This window comes from Natrix helvetica (assembly GCF_964273705.1).
Source record: "Natrix helvetica genome assembly, chromosome: 5".
NCBI classification, from domain to species: Eukaryota; Metazoa; Chordata; class Lepidosauria; order Squamata; family Natricidae; genus Natrix; species Natrix helvetica.
Window position 1 is genome coordinate 108005490 of NC_138551.1, and position 15007 is coordinate 108020496.

At 44.4% G+C, this 15007-nt stretch overlaps 1 protein-coding gene across 5 annotated transcripts in view; it reads left to right on the forward strand.

Annotated features, from left to right (window-relative positions):
- The window catches only part of GBF1 (golgi brefeldin A resistant guanine nucleotide exchange factor 1), a 197108-nt gene that overhangs the window by 9992 nt on the left and 172109 nt on the right, over window positions 1–15007 (forward strand). For all 5 annotated transcript variants that reach the window (XM_081956539.1, XM_081956541.1, XM_081956540.1 and 2 more), the window contains exon 3: window positions 3926–3992. In XM_081956539.1, coding sequence (XP_081812665.1) covers window positions 3926–3992 — 67 coding nt within the window. The remainder of the gene's footprint in view (window positions 1–3925; window positions 3993–15007) is intronic.

Sequence of the window (15007 nt, forward strand, 5' to 3'; positions counted from 1 at the left end):
ATTTGAGTCCATTTTGACTGACCCTGTGTTTACTGCCTATATAACGTCTGTTGTGCCTGACTGCCCCTACTTTCTTGCCACCTGTTTGATTAGTACACATGGTATGTCACTCACTATTAAATACTTGGTTTTGCTGGACAGCAGGGCTGATAATCTTACCTGCACAAATATCTGTGTTAAATCCACTGATACCCCTATTAATTTTAGATTGCTGGGGACAGAAATGTTCTGTATCAATTAATTCTCTGTCCCCGCTGTTCAGTTTAAATGTTTATCCAGAAAATCTGTGAATTTAATTTCTTCCCTTTTGTACTGTAAAGGGCAAGATGTTAGTATAGCCATATCATGATTCATCTAATGGACATGAATACTGAATGTTATCTTGAATTTTGTATAAGGAGAATGGTTGGGTCAGATGACTTATATATGCTTGAGAAATTCTATAGCTCCTCAAAATTTTACAATTTGCTTAAAGATTACAAAGGAATCAGATGTGTATAATTAGGTATTATCTATATCAGGAGTTCCTAAGCCCTGGGCCACAGCCCTCTACTGGGCCTGGCTTATTTGTAACTGGGCTGCGTAAATAGCTGGCTGGCGCACATGTGCATGCGCAGCTCAACTCGCGTGAGTGGTAGGCTGGAGCATGCACATGCAGTTCAGATTGCAAAAGTAGTGGGTTTGCACACACTCGCAAGTTGAGCTGTGTGCGCATTAGCTGGCCACTCATGCAAGTTGAGCTGTGTATATACATGCACCAGCCTGCCGCTCGCGTGGCATAGTTCTCCCTCCTGCCTGCCTGTGCTTCCAACCCGTGAAGATTGGGGACTGCTGATCTATATGTTTAACAGTACTGTCTGTAACTGACAGATGTTGGACTGGATTTTTGAAATAGTGTTTTAGATGTTACGTCAGCTGGTAGGATAGTAAGTTTCCAGCTTTATCACTAGATTCTCTATATTTTTTCTTAGTTCATTTCAAGAACTATTCCATATGTGTAGTTACCCTAGTTTATTCTTATTCTTATTTCTTTCTTATTTATGTACTAAACTTATGTGCTACTCATGCAACCCAGAGGAACTCTAGGTGGCATACAATTGTAAAAATCCACAAGATAAAACATTAAAGCATTAAAACAAGAAATATTAACAATAAAATTTAGTTAAGATTGACAAGATGGGAAGAAGGGAGCAAGAGACACACTGGAAGAGGTCCATTAACCACTTCCAGAATATTATTGTAGTACAGGTGTGTCAAACTCAAGGCCCTCGTTGAGGTCAGATGTGGTCCATGCAGCCATCCTGGAAACTAAAGTGCTGACTCACATCACATTGACCTGGCCCACGCCAGGTCATCAACATCCTGACAACTGCATCATCTGCTTCCACAGCCCCATCCAGGGCCCCATATGTGTTGTTCAGCCTCTTGCTCCATTGCGGCAGTGAGCAAGGAGAAGCAGGCTGGCAGCCACGCAGGGTCCTGGACAGGGCTTCTGGAGTTGATCGCCTGGCTGTGACGCCCTCAGGTAAGCCAGTGCGTGGGGCAGCTCTGCACCCTCTGCCTTGCTTCAACTTCCATCCCCCCACCTTGCTTTGTGGCTGCTGTACTTTCATCCTCCTGCTCCGTTACGGCTGCAAGCAAGGAGAAGAAGTGGCAAAGAACTAAGGTGAATGAAGTGAGGTGGGGGTGAGGGTAGAGGACAAAGCAGTGCAGGCCGCCGTGGAGAGTATGGTTGGTGCTGCTGCCATGAGATAGGTGTGAGAGCGAGAGAACAATCTGTTCAAACCTCTCTCTCTCTCTCTCTCTCTCTCTCCCTCTCTCCCTCCCTCTCCCCCTCCCCCTCCCTCCCTCTCTCTCTCCCCCTCCCTCTCTCTCTGCGTGCGTGCGCACACACACACAAACATGTTGGATCAGATCACTCTCTTGTGCTCTCTCTTTCTCTGCCTGGTGGGGCACTTCTCACTCAATGTCCGGGATTTACTTTGACAGTTGCAGGGCTTGGGGGATATTCGATCACCATTCATGGTGCAGCGGCGAAGGTGGAAGGCAATCTTCCCCACCAATCCCCCCCTCCACTCCCCCACCAGACCAACCTGTTGTGGGTGGGATAGGAAACTGAGTGGTGCTGAAAGCAGCTGAAGGCACACCGGCTGTAGCTGCCTCATCCCCTGCCTCACCTCATCTCAACCAGCGGGATGAGCTCCCACTCCTTGCCCCACCTACCAGAGACCCTTGGATTTTCTCCCCAATCCCGTCCGGCCCCCACAGGCACCACCCATGTGAACACCATCCATGTGAACAATGTCAAGCTGCCCACATCCCTGGGCCACACCCAATCAGTTGCAACCACCCCAGCCATGCCCTTGCTTCCCCCTCCCCCTGGCCCTAGGAGACAACCACAATGCTGATCCAGCCCGCAGTGAAATCGAGTTTGACACCCCTGGACTATGGTAAAAAAAATAGTTCAGACCTTCCAATTTCTCATGAAAAAAAAGGTCTCGTGATGTTAGAAGGTCTGAACTATTTTTTTTACCTTAGTTCCATAGAACTACTTTTGTTATTCTGCACATGGTGGCGGCGGCAGCAAACAGCCTGTGTGCATGAGTGCCTGCCTCCTGTGTATGCGTCCGCCTGCTGGGATGGCATGAGTCAGGCTGAAGTGACGGAGGCTGGTCCTTTACAGTTTCCAAGATGGCTGTGCAGGCTGGATTTGACCTCACTGCGGGCGGGATGTGGCCTGCAGACCTTGAGTTTGACAACCCTGCTGTAGAATAATAAGTCTGGATTTTTGAAGCAAAAGTTGTCATGCGTTCATAAATGTACGCCTTAAAAGAGTTCCAAACAGGTGATAAACATAGATTTCTTTCATTTTAAAAAAGTGTTTTAATATTACACAAATGAAATTTAATTTATTAATTCAATTGTTACAGTTTGAGTTTTCAGATTTCAACTTAGCAGTTACTGGAGCATGATCTGATATTCCTTTGGACCAGTAGAAAACTCTTATCACTTGATCCATCAGATTTTGTTGGACCTTAGATTCTTGACCAAATTAAGTGCTCAGCAGATATCAGTATAATTGAAATCTCTCATTATCCCATTTATATGCCTCCGAAGGACTAATGGGATGCAGGAAGACGTCATTTATATTTTTGCTTGCTCATATAGTCTGTGAAAAAGAAACCCTCACCTCAGGGGTGAAATTCAGCAGATTCTGACAGGTTCTGGAGAACTGGTAGTGGAAGTTTTGAGTAGTTCAGAGAACTGGCAAATACCACCTATCGCTGGCCCCAGAGTGGGGTGGGAATGGAGATTTTGCAATATCCTTCCCCCAGGAGTGGGCAGGGAATGGAGATTTTGTAGTATCCTTCCCCTGCCATGCCCACCAAGCCACACCCACAGAACCGGTAGTAAAAAAAATTGAATTTCACCACTGCCTCATCTGAATGTATTATTTTTGTTCTTCTTTTTATTCTTAGCTAAACACTTTTGACAAGATTTTCATGGTCCAATTGTTAAATTTCTGTGCATATGCGTGTTTTCTTTGGGAATGTAATATCCTTTCTTTTGGATATGTTTGTTTTGAATACATTGTTGTCATCCATGTTTTCATCCCAACAAGTCTAGCGATGGCTAATGCATCACTTTGTTTCCCTGGATTAGGATCTCTAGTTGACCCTGTCTGTTTCCCATGCACAATTTTAGTGTTTTGTGCTGTAGTGTAGAAACATCAAGTTGTATCATATACTGTCCTCTCCTACAAAAAACATTTTCTTCAAAAATAAGAACAATAAATTGCTAATATTCAGAAAAAATGGTTTCATAGTCATACCTTTGTATAGTGTGCCATTGAAGAGATTAAAATCTTCATTTTCTCTTCTGAGGATTTAGCTTTAAATATATAACAATATATTCATATGTTTAGGATGAAGAACGTGATCCCCTATTGCACAGCTTCAGTGTTTTGAAAGAAGTTTTGAACAATGTAACTGGTAAGTCTTAAAATTAAAAATGATACTGTGAAGTAGGATGTATGTGCAGTGCAGATACTCAGGGAAAATAATCCTAATATAAGAATATCTCATCTCATCTTGTGAAAAAGCAGATTTTGAGAGAAAAAAAGGTTATTCACAATTTTTATTGGATTTTTATAAGTTTTATATAAGATGCTTATCTTTCATTTACAATTAGTTAGAAAAAATCTGCTCTTCCAACCTTCTAATTTTACAGTTTTTGATTATTTGTTGTTTTCTCCCAACAAGAAAGGTGTGTTAATTTTTTACACAAATTTCCTCATTTTGAGTATCTTTACTGTTTTCAGCTTCTTTGAATTTTAAATTATAATGTTTAAGCCTGTCATTTTTAACATATTTAGTGCTCTTTGTGAAACTGATCGTTGTGCTTCGTTGCCTTATGACTCTTAGGCAGTGGTGGGATTCAAATAATTTAACAACCGGTTCTCTGCCCTAATGACTGGCTGGGTGGGCGTCGCTGGGTGGTCATGTGACTGGGTGGGTATGTCCAACTCGACATCACTACTGTCAAGGGGCACTTCGCTCCACTTGCCTGGCCTCCCGAGCACTTCTGGTCTTTGTCTATTAATTTGTCTACTAGTGTAGTGTCTGGTTGGTTATCTAATGCCTGCCTGTCCTTCTGGATCTGGAACTTCCATAGATTCTTAGCTCTATTATTCTCCACGATCTTCTGTGGAAACTATTGATGTCTGGCTGGGGAATTCTGGGAGATAAAGTCCATATATCTTTCATCTGAAAGACACTGATCTACCCTTTGGGTTGTATCTAGTGTGGTAAATCCCTGCTGCTTGGGATCTGGTGCTTAGTGCCTGTTCTAGTGCTGTTACAATCAGTGATCAGTGCTGTCTTTTACATACATACACCCACCCATCAGAGCAGGGGTATGCAACCTTAAACACTCAAAGAGCCATTTGGACCAGTTTCCCACAGAAAAGAAAGCGCCGGGAGCCACCCTTGAGACATCTAAAATGAAGATAACACTGCATATATCGTTTTTTATCTTTATGCTTATAGTCTATTTAACTCGGTACTATTTCTTCTGGACCTTAGGTGGAAAAAGAGCTTTCCTATCACTTGCTGGAGATGTCATAGGTTAATCTGGGAATTTCTGTGACCAAATTCCAATTTACTGGAATTGCATCTTTGGCTTAATTGTAATTATATATTCAATTAAATTTGTATATAATATATATAATTGTTTCTTCCACTTTAGGAATAATTATAAAAATGATGATTTCTCACTCATTTCTTTACTCATGGTAGAAACAAAATAAGCAGCCATAAATGTCACTTAAAGTTGGAACCCTGTATTTGGATTCTGATGGATAATTATTGTTGTGAATGCTTTTGCAAAACAGTGGCTGGGAAGCTTGCCACAGATAGGTTTACAAAGCACCTATTTCAAATAACATTTTTGATTGTGTATTTTTACTTGCCCTCTTGTACTGTATCACTGCATTTTGCATTCAAATGCAAAAAAAAGTTTTTTTGCATGAGCACAGGGAAAGGAATGCTGCACCTGTTTGCAATTTTTAAGACAGCTGTATTTTTCCCCCTGGGATTATGCAGGTGCCTTCCTTCCCCAGAAAAGGCCATATTTTGTTTAAAGAATTGTAGACAAATGCATCCCTGTCTACCATAGCAATGCACTACCCTACGCTTATAATTTTTCTGTTTTTCAAGACAGGTGGACACACTTCTAAACAAAACACTGGCTGCAGATAGCTCTCTTTTTCACATTGCAGGAAAGAAATGGCTTAGTGAGTTAACAACTGACTGGCTGAGTTTGGGCCAGTCATTCCCCCTCTCAGCCCAGCCTACCTCACAGGACGGTGGTGGGGAAAATAGGAGAAGGAGGAGGGGTATTTGGAATGTTTGCTGCTTTGAATTACTTATAAAAATAATGATGGAATACAAATAAAGAAATAAATGGTTTTTTTGGAGGATGTTGTTTTGCTTTGTGGCAAATCAGCTTCCCATTTAAAAAAATAGTTTAAACATATTTTAAAGAATATATAAATACAGGTGGAGTAGATAAATTGCCAAGCAACTAGCGAGGTATGTACAGACATACACTGGCCCTCTGGGTGGTACAAATGAGGACCCCAGGCCTCGGATAATTGGTAGAGCATATAGATCAGTCATTAAATCACCATTCTCTGTCTTCTTTTTTAATATTGCAAATCCACCTTCCTCAGGGGACCCTTTCTGCAAATTCATAGAGCTTCTGTGAACAGTTTGTAGGAAAAGTTATCACACAAGCTTATTTACATAATTGGAAAATACAGTACAAAGAAACTGTGTGGAAACAGAGTGCAATATTTTTATTTTCATAAAGCTTTGTCGCCAAAAATAGTTGTTTTCTATTCTAAGGCACTTCTAACGTACTGCCATTAAATATCGTTTGCTCTCAGTCACCACAAGTAAATACTTAATTCCAATACTTAAAAACTGTAGGGTCTCTAGGAGTTGACATATAATCCATTCCAACATCACAAATTATGCAGGGCTTTCTCCTCAAAGGTCCCTCATATCATTTTCCAATCTATTAAAAAACAATAATGTTCCCCTGCAGCAGAGAAAAGGCAGACAGCAGTGTCAACTCAGACACCCGTTTTCCAAGGCGGTGGCAGAAGCAAAACACCAAAAACAGCATGATGGAGACCTCAGTGCCTCTGAGCATATCTAAATTGTCATGCACTGTGGTGCTTTCTCCCACCCTGATTGAAGGAAGCGAGGCTCAGTTACAAGGGAAAAAACAATCTGTTTTGAGATGAGCTTATTTTTTAAAAAATGAATGCTTCCTCCTATTGGAAGAGCCTGCGGGGAACCAGGAGGTGGCGGGACCCCCCCTTCCCTGGCACCTCAAAGCAATGACATCCCGCTTCTTTGGAGAAGCTTCACTTCCCGATTCAGCCAATCACACAGAATGCCAGTCATGGTTGCAAGTGCCCGCAGTTCTGCATCCTTTCCCCCATTCCGTCACCACAGCAGCCAGCCCTTTTGTGCCAGCATAGCTAAAATGTTATGGTGTGGAGCGTGGCCTGCCAAGCAGCACCGGAGAGAATGATGTGAACTTGCAAATTGGCTCTGCTGAGCCTGGAGAGGTCCAGTCGAGAAGCCGGGGAATGCGGTTTGTGGGTGAGAGCACGTGCACTTTAGAAACTTCAATGTAGCACCCCCATCCCATCCTTGGGATTGTTTCAAATCTCTTTAGGAAAGTTGGTGGCGATTTTTATCACAAGATTCCTGTTAATTTACGATTAATCCTGCAGTTCCCTCCCTCGCCTCCTTTGCTTTGAAAAGTTGCTTTCCATCTCCTTGGCTTTTGAAAACCAGCATCCATCAGCTGCTCGGGCTTGGCAGCCAGAGAAACAGTGCTGGATTTCAAAAGCCAAGGAGGTCAGTGCTACAAGGAGAAGAAGTGTCTGGAAGCCATCAGCAAGAGGCCTGGGAGTGGAGGGGGTCATGCATATTCAGCCGGCATTCAGAGGCAAGCAGGAAATGGCAGGAAATAGCAGGAAACAGCATGAGCGAAGGAAAGGCCACGCAGGACTGGGCGCACTTGGCGGCAGGAGGAGGCACAGCTTGATGGCTGTTTTGTTCGCCACTGACAGAGCGACCCGATTGAAGCTGCTACTGAGCCCAATGTAGGGAAGACAGCAGGGTTAGTTTGGCCAGGCAAATTATCCCCCCTCCCCCATCAAAGTGGATCCTGGGTGCTGCACTGCAATGTAATCAATTTCGTTGTATTTAAGTACAATGACAATAAAGATTATACTTATACTTATGTAGAAACGGGAAATGGAGCAGCTAGCACGAGGGAAGGTGGAGAAGCAGGGAGAAGAGAGGGAAAGGCATCTCCTTACTTTGCTCCGGCCACTCCGTTGCCTGAATGCAGTGCCAGGCCATGGAGCTTTCCCCATCCACCACCACCCAGATGCCCTTGCTTTCTGCAAATTCCCCAAGCATTTCTTTTCCTACCTGATTTCCAGCTCCATTGCATTTCTTGCCATCGTGTGCAGGGAAAGAAAAGTTTGTGTGGTGCTAAAAATTTTTTCATACAATCCCAACTTTGTGTGATTCTTTTCTTATGCGAAAAGTTGGATTTGATTGATTGAACATTTTTTTAGTCCCAGATAAACTTTCGTTTCCCTGCACACATCGGCGAGAAACGCGATGGAGCTGAAAATCAGGTAGGCAAAAGTCTGGAGCTCAAGCGGCAGCGGCAACCCAGGCCCCCCCGGTGAGGGGATAGTGTTCCAGAGGCACCAAATTCCAAAGATTCCTCCACTAGGGATAAAATACGGAAGGTATCAACGCTCTGGAATTCTTAGCCCAAGTCTGGAATTACATGCAGGAGTATGGGGAGGACTTTGCTTCAGAAGCAGCAAAAGTGAGATGTGCCACCATGGCCCTGGAAGGGACCGCAGCTGAATGGATGGTGGCCCTTCAGAATGAGGATTCCCCACAGCTGAGGGATTACGATGTGTTTATGATGGCCCTCCGGGCACATTTCGAAAACCCCCTAGCTAGTACCAGGACGAAATTCCTAAACCAGGGGTGGAGAATACACCCAGGAGCTTTGCGAGCTGGCTTGCCACATGCGGGGGTGGTCCCAAGAGGCTCTGATGGAATGCTACAAAGATGGCCTTAATGAGGATGTCTACCAACACTGTGTTTCCTGAGATGCCCCCCCCCCCCCCGAGACCTTTGGCTCATTGGGCCTGTTTTTTGCCTTCCCCAGGCTCCGGAGGCTTTCCTGAAGCCTGGGGTGGGCAAAAATGGCCTCCCCCAGCCCTCTGGAAGGGCAAAAATCAGCTGGCCGGTGTGTGCCAGAGCTGACGCCTCTTGTGCCAGCAAATATGGCTCCATGTGCCACTTGTGGCACGCGTGCCATAGATTCGCCATCACGGACCTATACCATTTTAGATAAGTGACTATCTAGACTCTTCTTAAAAGCATCCAGTGATGGAGTGCCTATGATTTCTGGAGGCAAACTTGTTCCACTAGTTAATTGTCCTCACTGTTAGGAAGTTTCTTCTTTATCCCAGGTTACTTCTCTCTTTGTGATTAGTTTCCAACTATTGTTTCTTGTCTTGCCTTCTGGTGCTTTGGAGAATAATTGGACCTCCTCTTCTTTGTGGCAGCGCCATAAATACTGGAATACTACTGTCACGCCACCCCTAATATTTTTTTCTTTAGAATAGCCAAACCCAAATCCTGTGCCGTTCTTGATATGTTTTAGTCTCCAGGCCTTTGATCATCTTAGTTGCTCTTCTCTGAATTTTTTCCAAAGTCTCAACATCTTTTTTGTAGTATGGTGACCAAAATTGGTTGCTGTATTCCAGGGGTGGTCTTACTAGGGTTTTATAAAGTGGTACCAATACTTCACATGAACTTGATTCTATGCCTCTGTTTATACAATCCAGTATTGTATTAGTTTTTTTGACTGCTGTTGCACATTGCTGGCTCATATTCAAAGTGGGTGCAGAAGGAGCCTCTGGCTCGGCTCGGTGTGAGGCTAACCCCTCAGAGCCCTTTCAATTGAATCGCCCGAATCTTCACCCATGAGGCACGGCAGCCATTTTGGTGCAACCTCGTGGGCAGCGGCCTCTAAATACGCTTCTATCAGTGATTGAAACAAAGCACAGGCAGAGGCACGCCAGGCCTCACGAAGCTGCTGCAGCGAGGCCAGGGATCAAGACCGGCAGGCACCCCCAGCAAGACACGTGAGTGAGGCATGGCCTCTACAATTGCGGATCAGCAGGCCCAAGGAGAGAGGGTGGAGGAGACCCAAGGCAGGCTTAGGCCCAGGACAGCGGCCAGGCCTACAGCAGACCAACGCCCTTCCAGAGCCACTGCCAGAGATGAATCCAGAAGACAGAAAGCTCTGGAAAAACAGGTGGCCAGGGCAGAAAAACTGGCACAGGCTTCTAGGCCGGAATCCACCAGCAGATCCAGGTCTCCACTGGAAGCCCAATCTCAAGCTTCGGGCTCTCTCCTCAGGGGTTTCAGCCCTTCCTCTCCTTCTGTCTCTCCTGCAAGGTCTAGAAGGGGGGGTGACCTCTCCTTCTCCCCCCATTTCTCCCAAAACATATAGGGACAGGATGGAGGATCCAGGTGAAGGGGGCTCTAGGGACTATTTACCAATTCGCCCCACGAGGGCCATCTCGAGGCCCATCCGAAGAGGATTTAGAAGACTTAGACCAATTACCAGCCAGCATTAGGATGCTCATCTCCGCAGCTATATACAGGGGTATTTCCTCGGGCTTAGCCCAGAGGGAGGGCTCCTCCCAGGGGAGATCTAGACCACTGGCGACTACCAGAAGAAGGTCCCCCTCTTCCTCCAGAGGTCACGTTATCACCAGACCTCCTTCCCCTTCAGTGGTTAGTGACGGTTCCATCTTGGGGAACCACACTCACCCAGACTTAGGCTTCTCTGAGGACGAGGATGCCATCCCTCCAGAGGCCCCTGCATTCTTGGGGCTTTTTCCTCCCCCTGCTTTCAAGCCTATGTTACACAAGGCCAAAAAGACCACTCAAATTGGCACGGGGGCTCCCCCAGTTTCTCAACACAGGGATCCCAATCTGGCCATGTTGATAAATCCCAACATGGATAAAGAGGAGGTTCCGGCCCCTCCCCTCTTCCTAGAGGTGGTACAGAATCAGTGGGCAGATCACTTCTGGTTTCCGAAGGCGACGGACGTTGGTCCACTGCTCGCTTCTCCAGTGGGCTCCTTTTAGGAACACAGGTGGTCTTGGAGGGACCACCTGCTGTAGGGCGGCTTGCTGGAACCCCCGGATCCGCGGCAGCCATGGGGGGGGGTCCAGCTTCGCCTCAGGAGCCGGGGAGTGTGTGGGGTGCATAGCAGCACCTTCGCTGAATGGATTCCGGAAGGAAGTAACTAATTAGAAGTAGCGGCTGAAGTACTGGAGGTGAGAAGTTCGCTCCAATCTCCCTAACCCCTTTTAATTGATGAGCAGCAGTCTTTTGTAAGTTGTGGATTCAATCTATTTGAAGTTGGAAGATTGGAGGGTTTTTTTTTCACCCCTCTCAGGCAAAGCGGCATTTGGACTATCTCTCAATCTCGGAATGGAGAGAGAGAGAAAAAAGTTGAATTAGTCACTTGTACTAACTATGTGAAAAGATTTATATTACAATTTCAAGAGGCGATTGCTGAGTTGTTTTAAAAACTATGGAAATTTTTGCTGTTCTGCTCCCTGGTTCCCTGTGAAAGGGGAGCTAAGATGGCCTGCTTCCATCATCTTCTTCGCACCAATTGTGCAAGTTCTCCCACTTAAAAAGATGAGAGAGGCCTGTAATTGGCATCTTAGGTAGACCTCAACTATGAGAGACAAAATGTAAAAAAACCCACACCAAACAATCACATTGGCTGATTTGGAAAGAATTTACTTGCAAATTATGGTGGAAAATAAATATTTAGTCACCTACAAACAAGCAAGATTCTGGCTCTCACTGACCTGTACCTTCTTCTTTAAGAGGCTCCTCTGTCCTGCACTCATTACCTGTATCAATGGCACCTGTTTGAACTTGTTATCAGTATAAAAGACACCTGTCCACAACCTCAAACAGTCACACTCCAAACTCCACTATGGTGAAGACCAAAGAGGTGTCGAAGGACACCAGAAACAAAATTGTAGACCTACACCAGGCTGGGAAGACTGAATCTGCAATAGGCAAGCAGCTTGGTGTGAACAAATCAACTGTGGGAGCAGTAATTAGAAAATGGAAGACATACAAGACCACTGATAATCTCCCTCGATCTGGGGCTCCACGCAAGATCTCACCCCGTGGGGTCAAAATGATCACAAGAACAGTGAGCAAAAATCCCAGGAACACACAGGGGGACCTAGTGAATGACCTGCAGAGAGCTGGGACCAACGTAACAAAGGCTACCATCAGTAACACACTACGCCGCCAGGGACTCAGATCCTGCAGTGCCAGACGTGTCCCCCTGCTTAAGCCAGTCCATGTCCGGGCCCATCTGAAGTTTGCTAGAGAGCATTTGGATGATCCAGAAGAGGATTGGGAGAATGTCATATGGTCGGATGAAACCAAAATAGAACTGTTTGGTAGAAACACAACTCGTCGTGTTTGGAGGAGAGAGAATGCTGAGTTGCATCCAAAGAACACCATACCTACTGTGAAGCATGGGAGTGGCAACGTCATCCTTTGGGGCTGTTTCTCTGCAAAGGGACCAGGACGACTGATCCGTGTACAGGACAGAATGAATGGGGCTATTTATCAAGAGATTTTGAGTGCAAACCTCCTTCCATCAGCAAGGGCATTGAAGATGAAACGTGGCTGGGTCTTTCAACATGACAATGATTCCAAACATATCGCCCGGGCAACGAAGGAGTGGCTTCGTAAGAAGCATTTCAAGGTCCTGGAGTGGCCTAGCCAGTCTCCAGATCTCAACCCCATAGAAAATCTTTGGAGGGAGTTGAAAGTCCGTGTTGCCCAGTGACAGCCCCAAAACATCACTGCTCTAGAGGAGATCTGCATGGAGGAATGGGCCAACATACCAGCAACAGTGTGTGCCAACCTTGTGAAGACTTACAGAAAACGTTTGACCTCTGTCATTGCCAACAAAGGATATATAACGAAATATTGAGATGAACTTTTGATATTGACCAAATACTTATTTTCCAGCATAATTTGTAAATAAATTATTTCCAAATCAGCCAATGTGATTGTTTGGTTTTTTTTTTTTTACATTTTGTCTCTCATAGTTGAGGTCTACCTATGATGCCAATTACAGGCCTCTCTCATCTTTTTAAGTGGGAGAACTTGCACAATTGGTGGCTGACTAAATACTTTTTTGCCCCACTGTAACTGACTCTGAAAAGTCAAAAATTGTAAAAACTTTGAAAGGGATGCAGCACTCTTGAAATTGGTAAGATATTCAGACATGATCACAGAACCATCAAACATTTTGATGCAAATAGTCAACAGGGTTGCAAGAAACATGTTAGAAAAAAAGATGCACATTAACTGCCTTGAGAGGAATCAAACATGAAGCTACCAGAAACTCAACATCCTCCAGTGCCGTTATAGTCCAGAACCGCAACTTACCTGGAGTGCTCAGAAGTACAAGGTGTTCGGTGCTCAGAGACATGGCCAAAGTAAGGAAAGCTGAAACCCGACCATCACTGAACAGGACACATAAATTGGACACATGAAACGGCAAGACTGGGTGAAGAAATATCTGAAGACAGATTTATCAAAGGTTTTATGGACTGGTGAGATGAGTGTGACTCTCTATTTTGACAGATGGATGGGCCTGTGGCTGGATCACTAATGGGCACAGAGTTCCACTTTGACTCAGAAACCAGCAAGGTGGAGGAGGGGTAATGGTATGGGTTGGTATTTGAAAGATGAGCTAATTGCATCTTTTTGGGGGGTTGAAGATAGACTCAAAATCAACTCCCAAACCTATTGCCAGTTTTTAGAAGACACTTTCTTCAAGCAGTGGTACAGGAAAAAGTCTGCATCTTTCAAGAAGACTATGATTTGTATGCAGGACAATGCTCCATTGTATGCATCGAGGTGCTCCACTGTGTGGCTAGCCAGTAAAGACTTTAAAGATGAAAGAATAATGACATGGCCCCCTTCTTCACCTGACCTACACCCTATTGAGGACTTGTGGACCCTTTTTAAATGGGAGATTTACGATGAAGGAAAACAGTCCACCTCTCTGAACAGTGTCTGGAGGCTGTGGTTGCTGCACAAAAAGTTGATCGTCAACAGATCAAGAAAAGGGAAGGCGGAGCTGACATCATGGCGAAATTACGATTCTTCCATAGGCTCTATGAAGGTTTGCCAATTTCCCCGTGGCAGTGGGTCCCAACAGACCTAAGCTGCCTTGAAGGGGTGATGAAGAAGAGAGAAGACCCTTACAGATCATAAGGAACAGCTAATGCCTTGTTTGACCCAGAAAAGCTCTCAATCCGGCAAGAAGGAAAAGACAACCATTGTGTGCCATCCAAGGCTGTGACAGTCCGATCGGGAAAGAATGAAGAGAGATTGAAAGAACAATGCGGTGACTGGGTGAGAATTTCCTAACTACTGCCAAAATTGCCCTATTTAAAATTGACTGAATGGTAGTGGGACTGAAAAAGAGGGGGGGGATTGTTGATCTTCTACCCCCTGAAGTAGAGATGAAGAAGCACAAAGCTGAAATAAGAATTTGATTGGAATAAGAATTTTGAACTATTTGGATAACTTGAGGATAAAAGTACTAAAATAGGAAAATTGGATTAGCTAACAAGGTGTATATTAATTGTACAATCATTGAACTCAAACTCTATTTGGGATTATTAAAACTTGGACTCTGGCTTTTTTTTTTTTTTTACAAGGGGAAAATGGCCCTTACCAAAGAAGTTTAAGGAGAGGAGTAAAAGAGAAATAGAGCAACAGTGACATCTACTGGCCAGGGAAAAGCCAAAGGGAAAGTGAAGAAAGTGAAACAAAAAAGTGAGAAATACCTGATCTTGAACATTGTTACAAGATTGCTGCAAGACTTAGATAAGCTGCCTATACCTGGGAATTGTTTATAGAAAAGAAATACAAAGAAAAAGAGTGGCAACATTGTAAACTGCAAACACTGCAAACACTGTAGCTCTTGGACTGGATACAGATTTCTGCAACTGAGTAATTGAGCAACTGGAACTGGTAGGAATAGAGGTTGCTAATAGGACAATGAAGATTTCCATACTTCAGCCTTCAACCTGGGATTAATACACCCTATGAAGGGTAATTTAAGGATTGAATAAATAATTTCTGGACTGTTACATAAAAGTTGAATCTCCTAAAACAAAATAAGATATTTTATAAGGAGAAATGAGTGGAATTCTGCAGGAGATGAACATACTTTTTCAAAATATAAAGGACATCATGGAGAAAGGATTTAATGAAATTATGGACAAAATGGAAACTACCATATGAA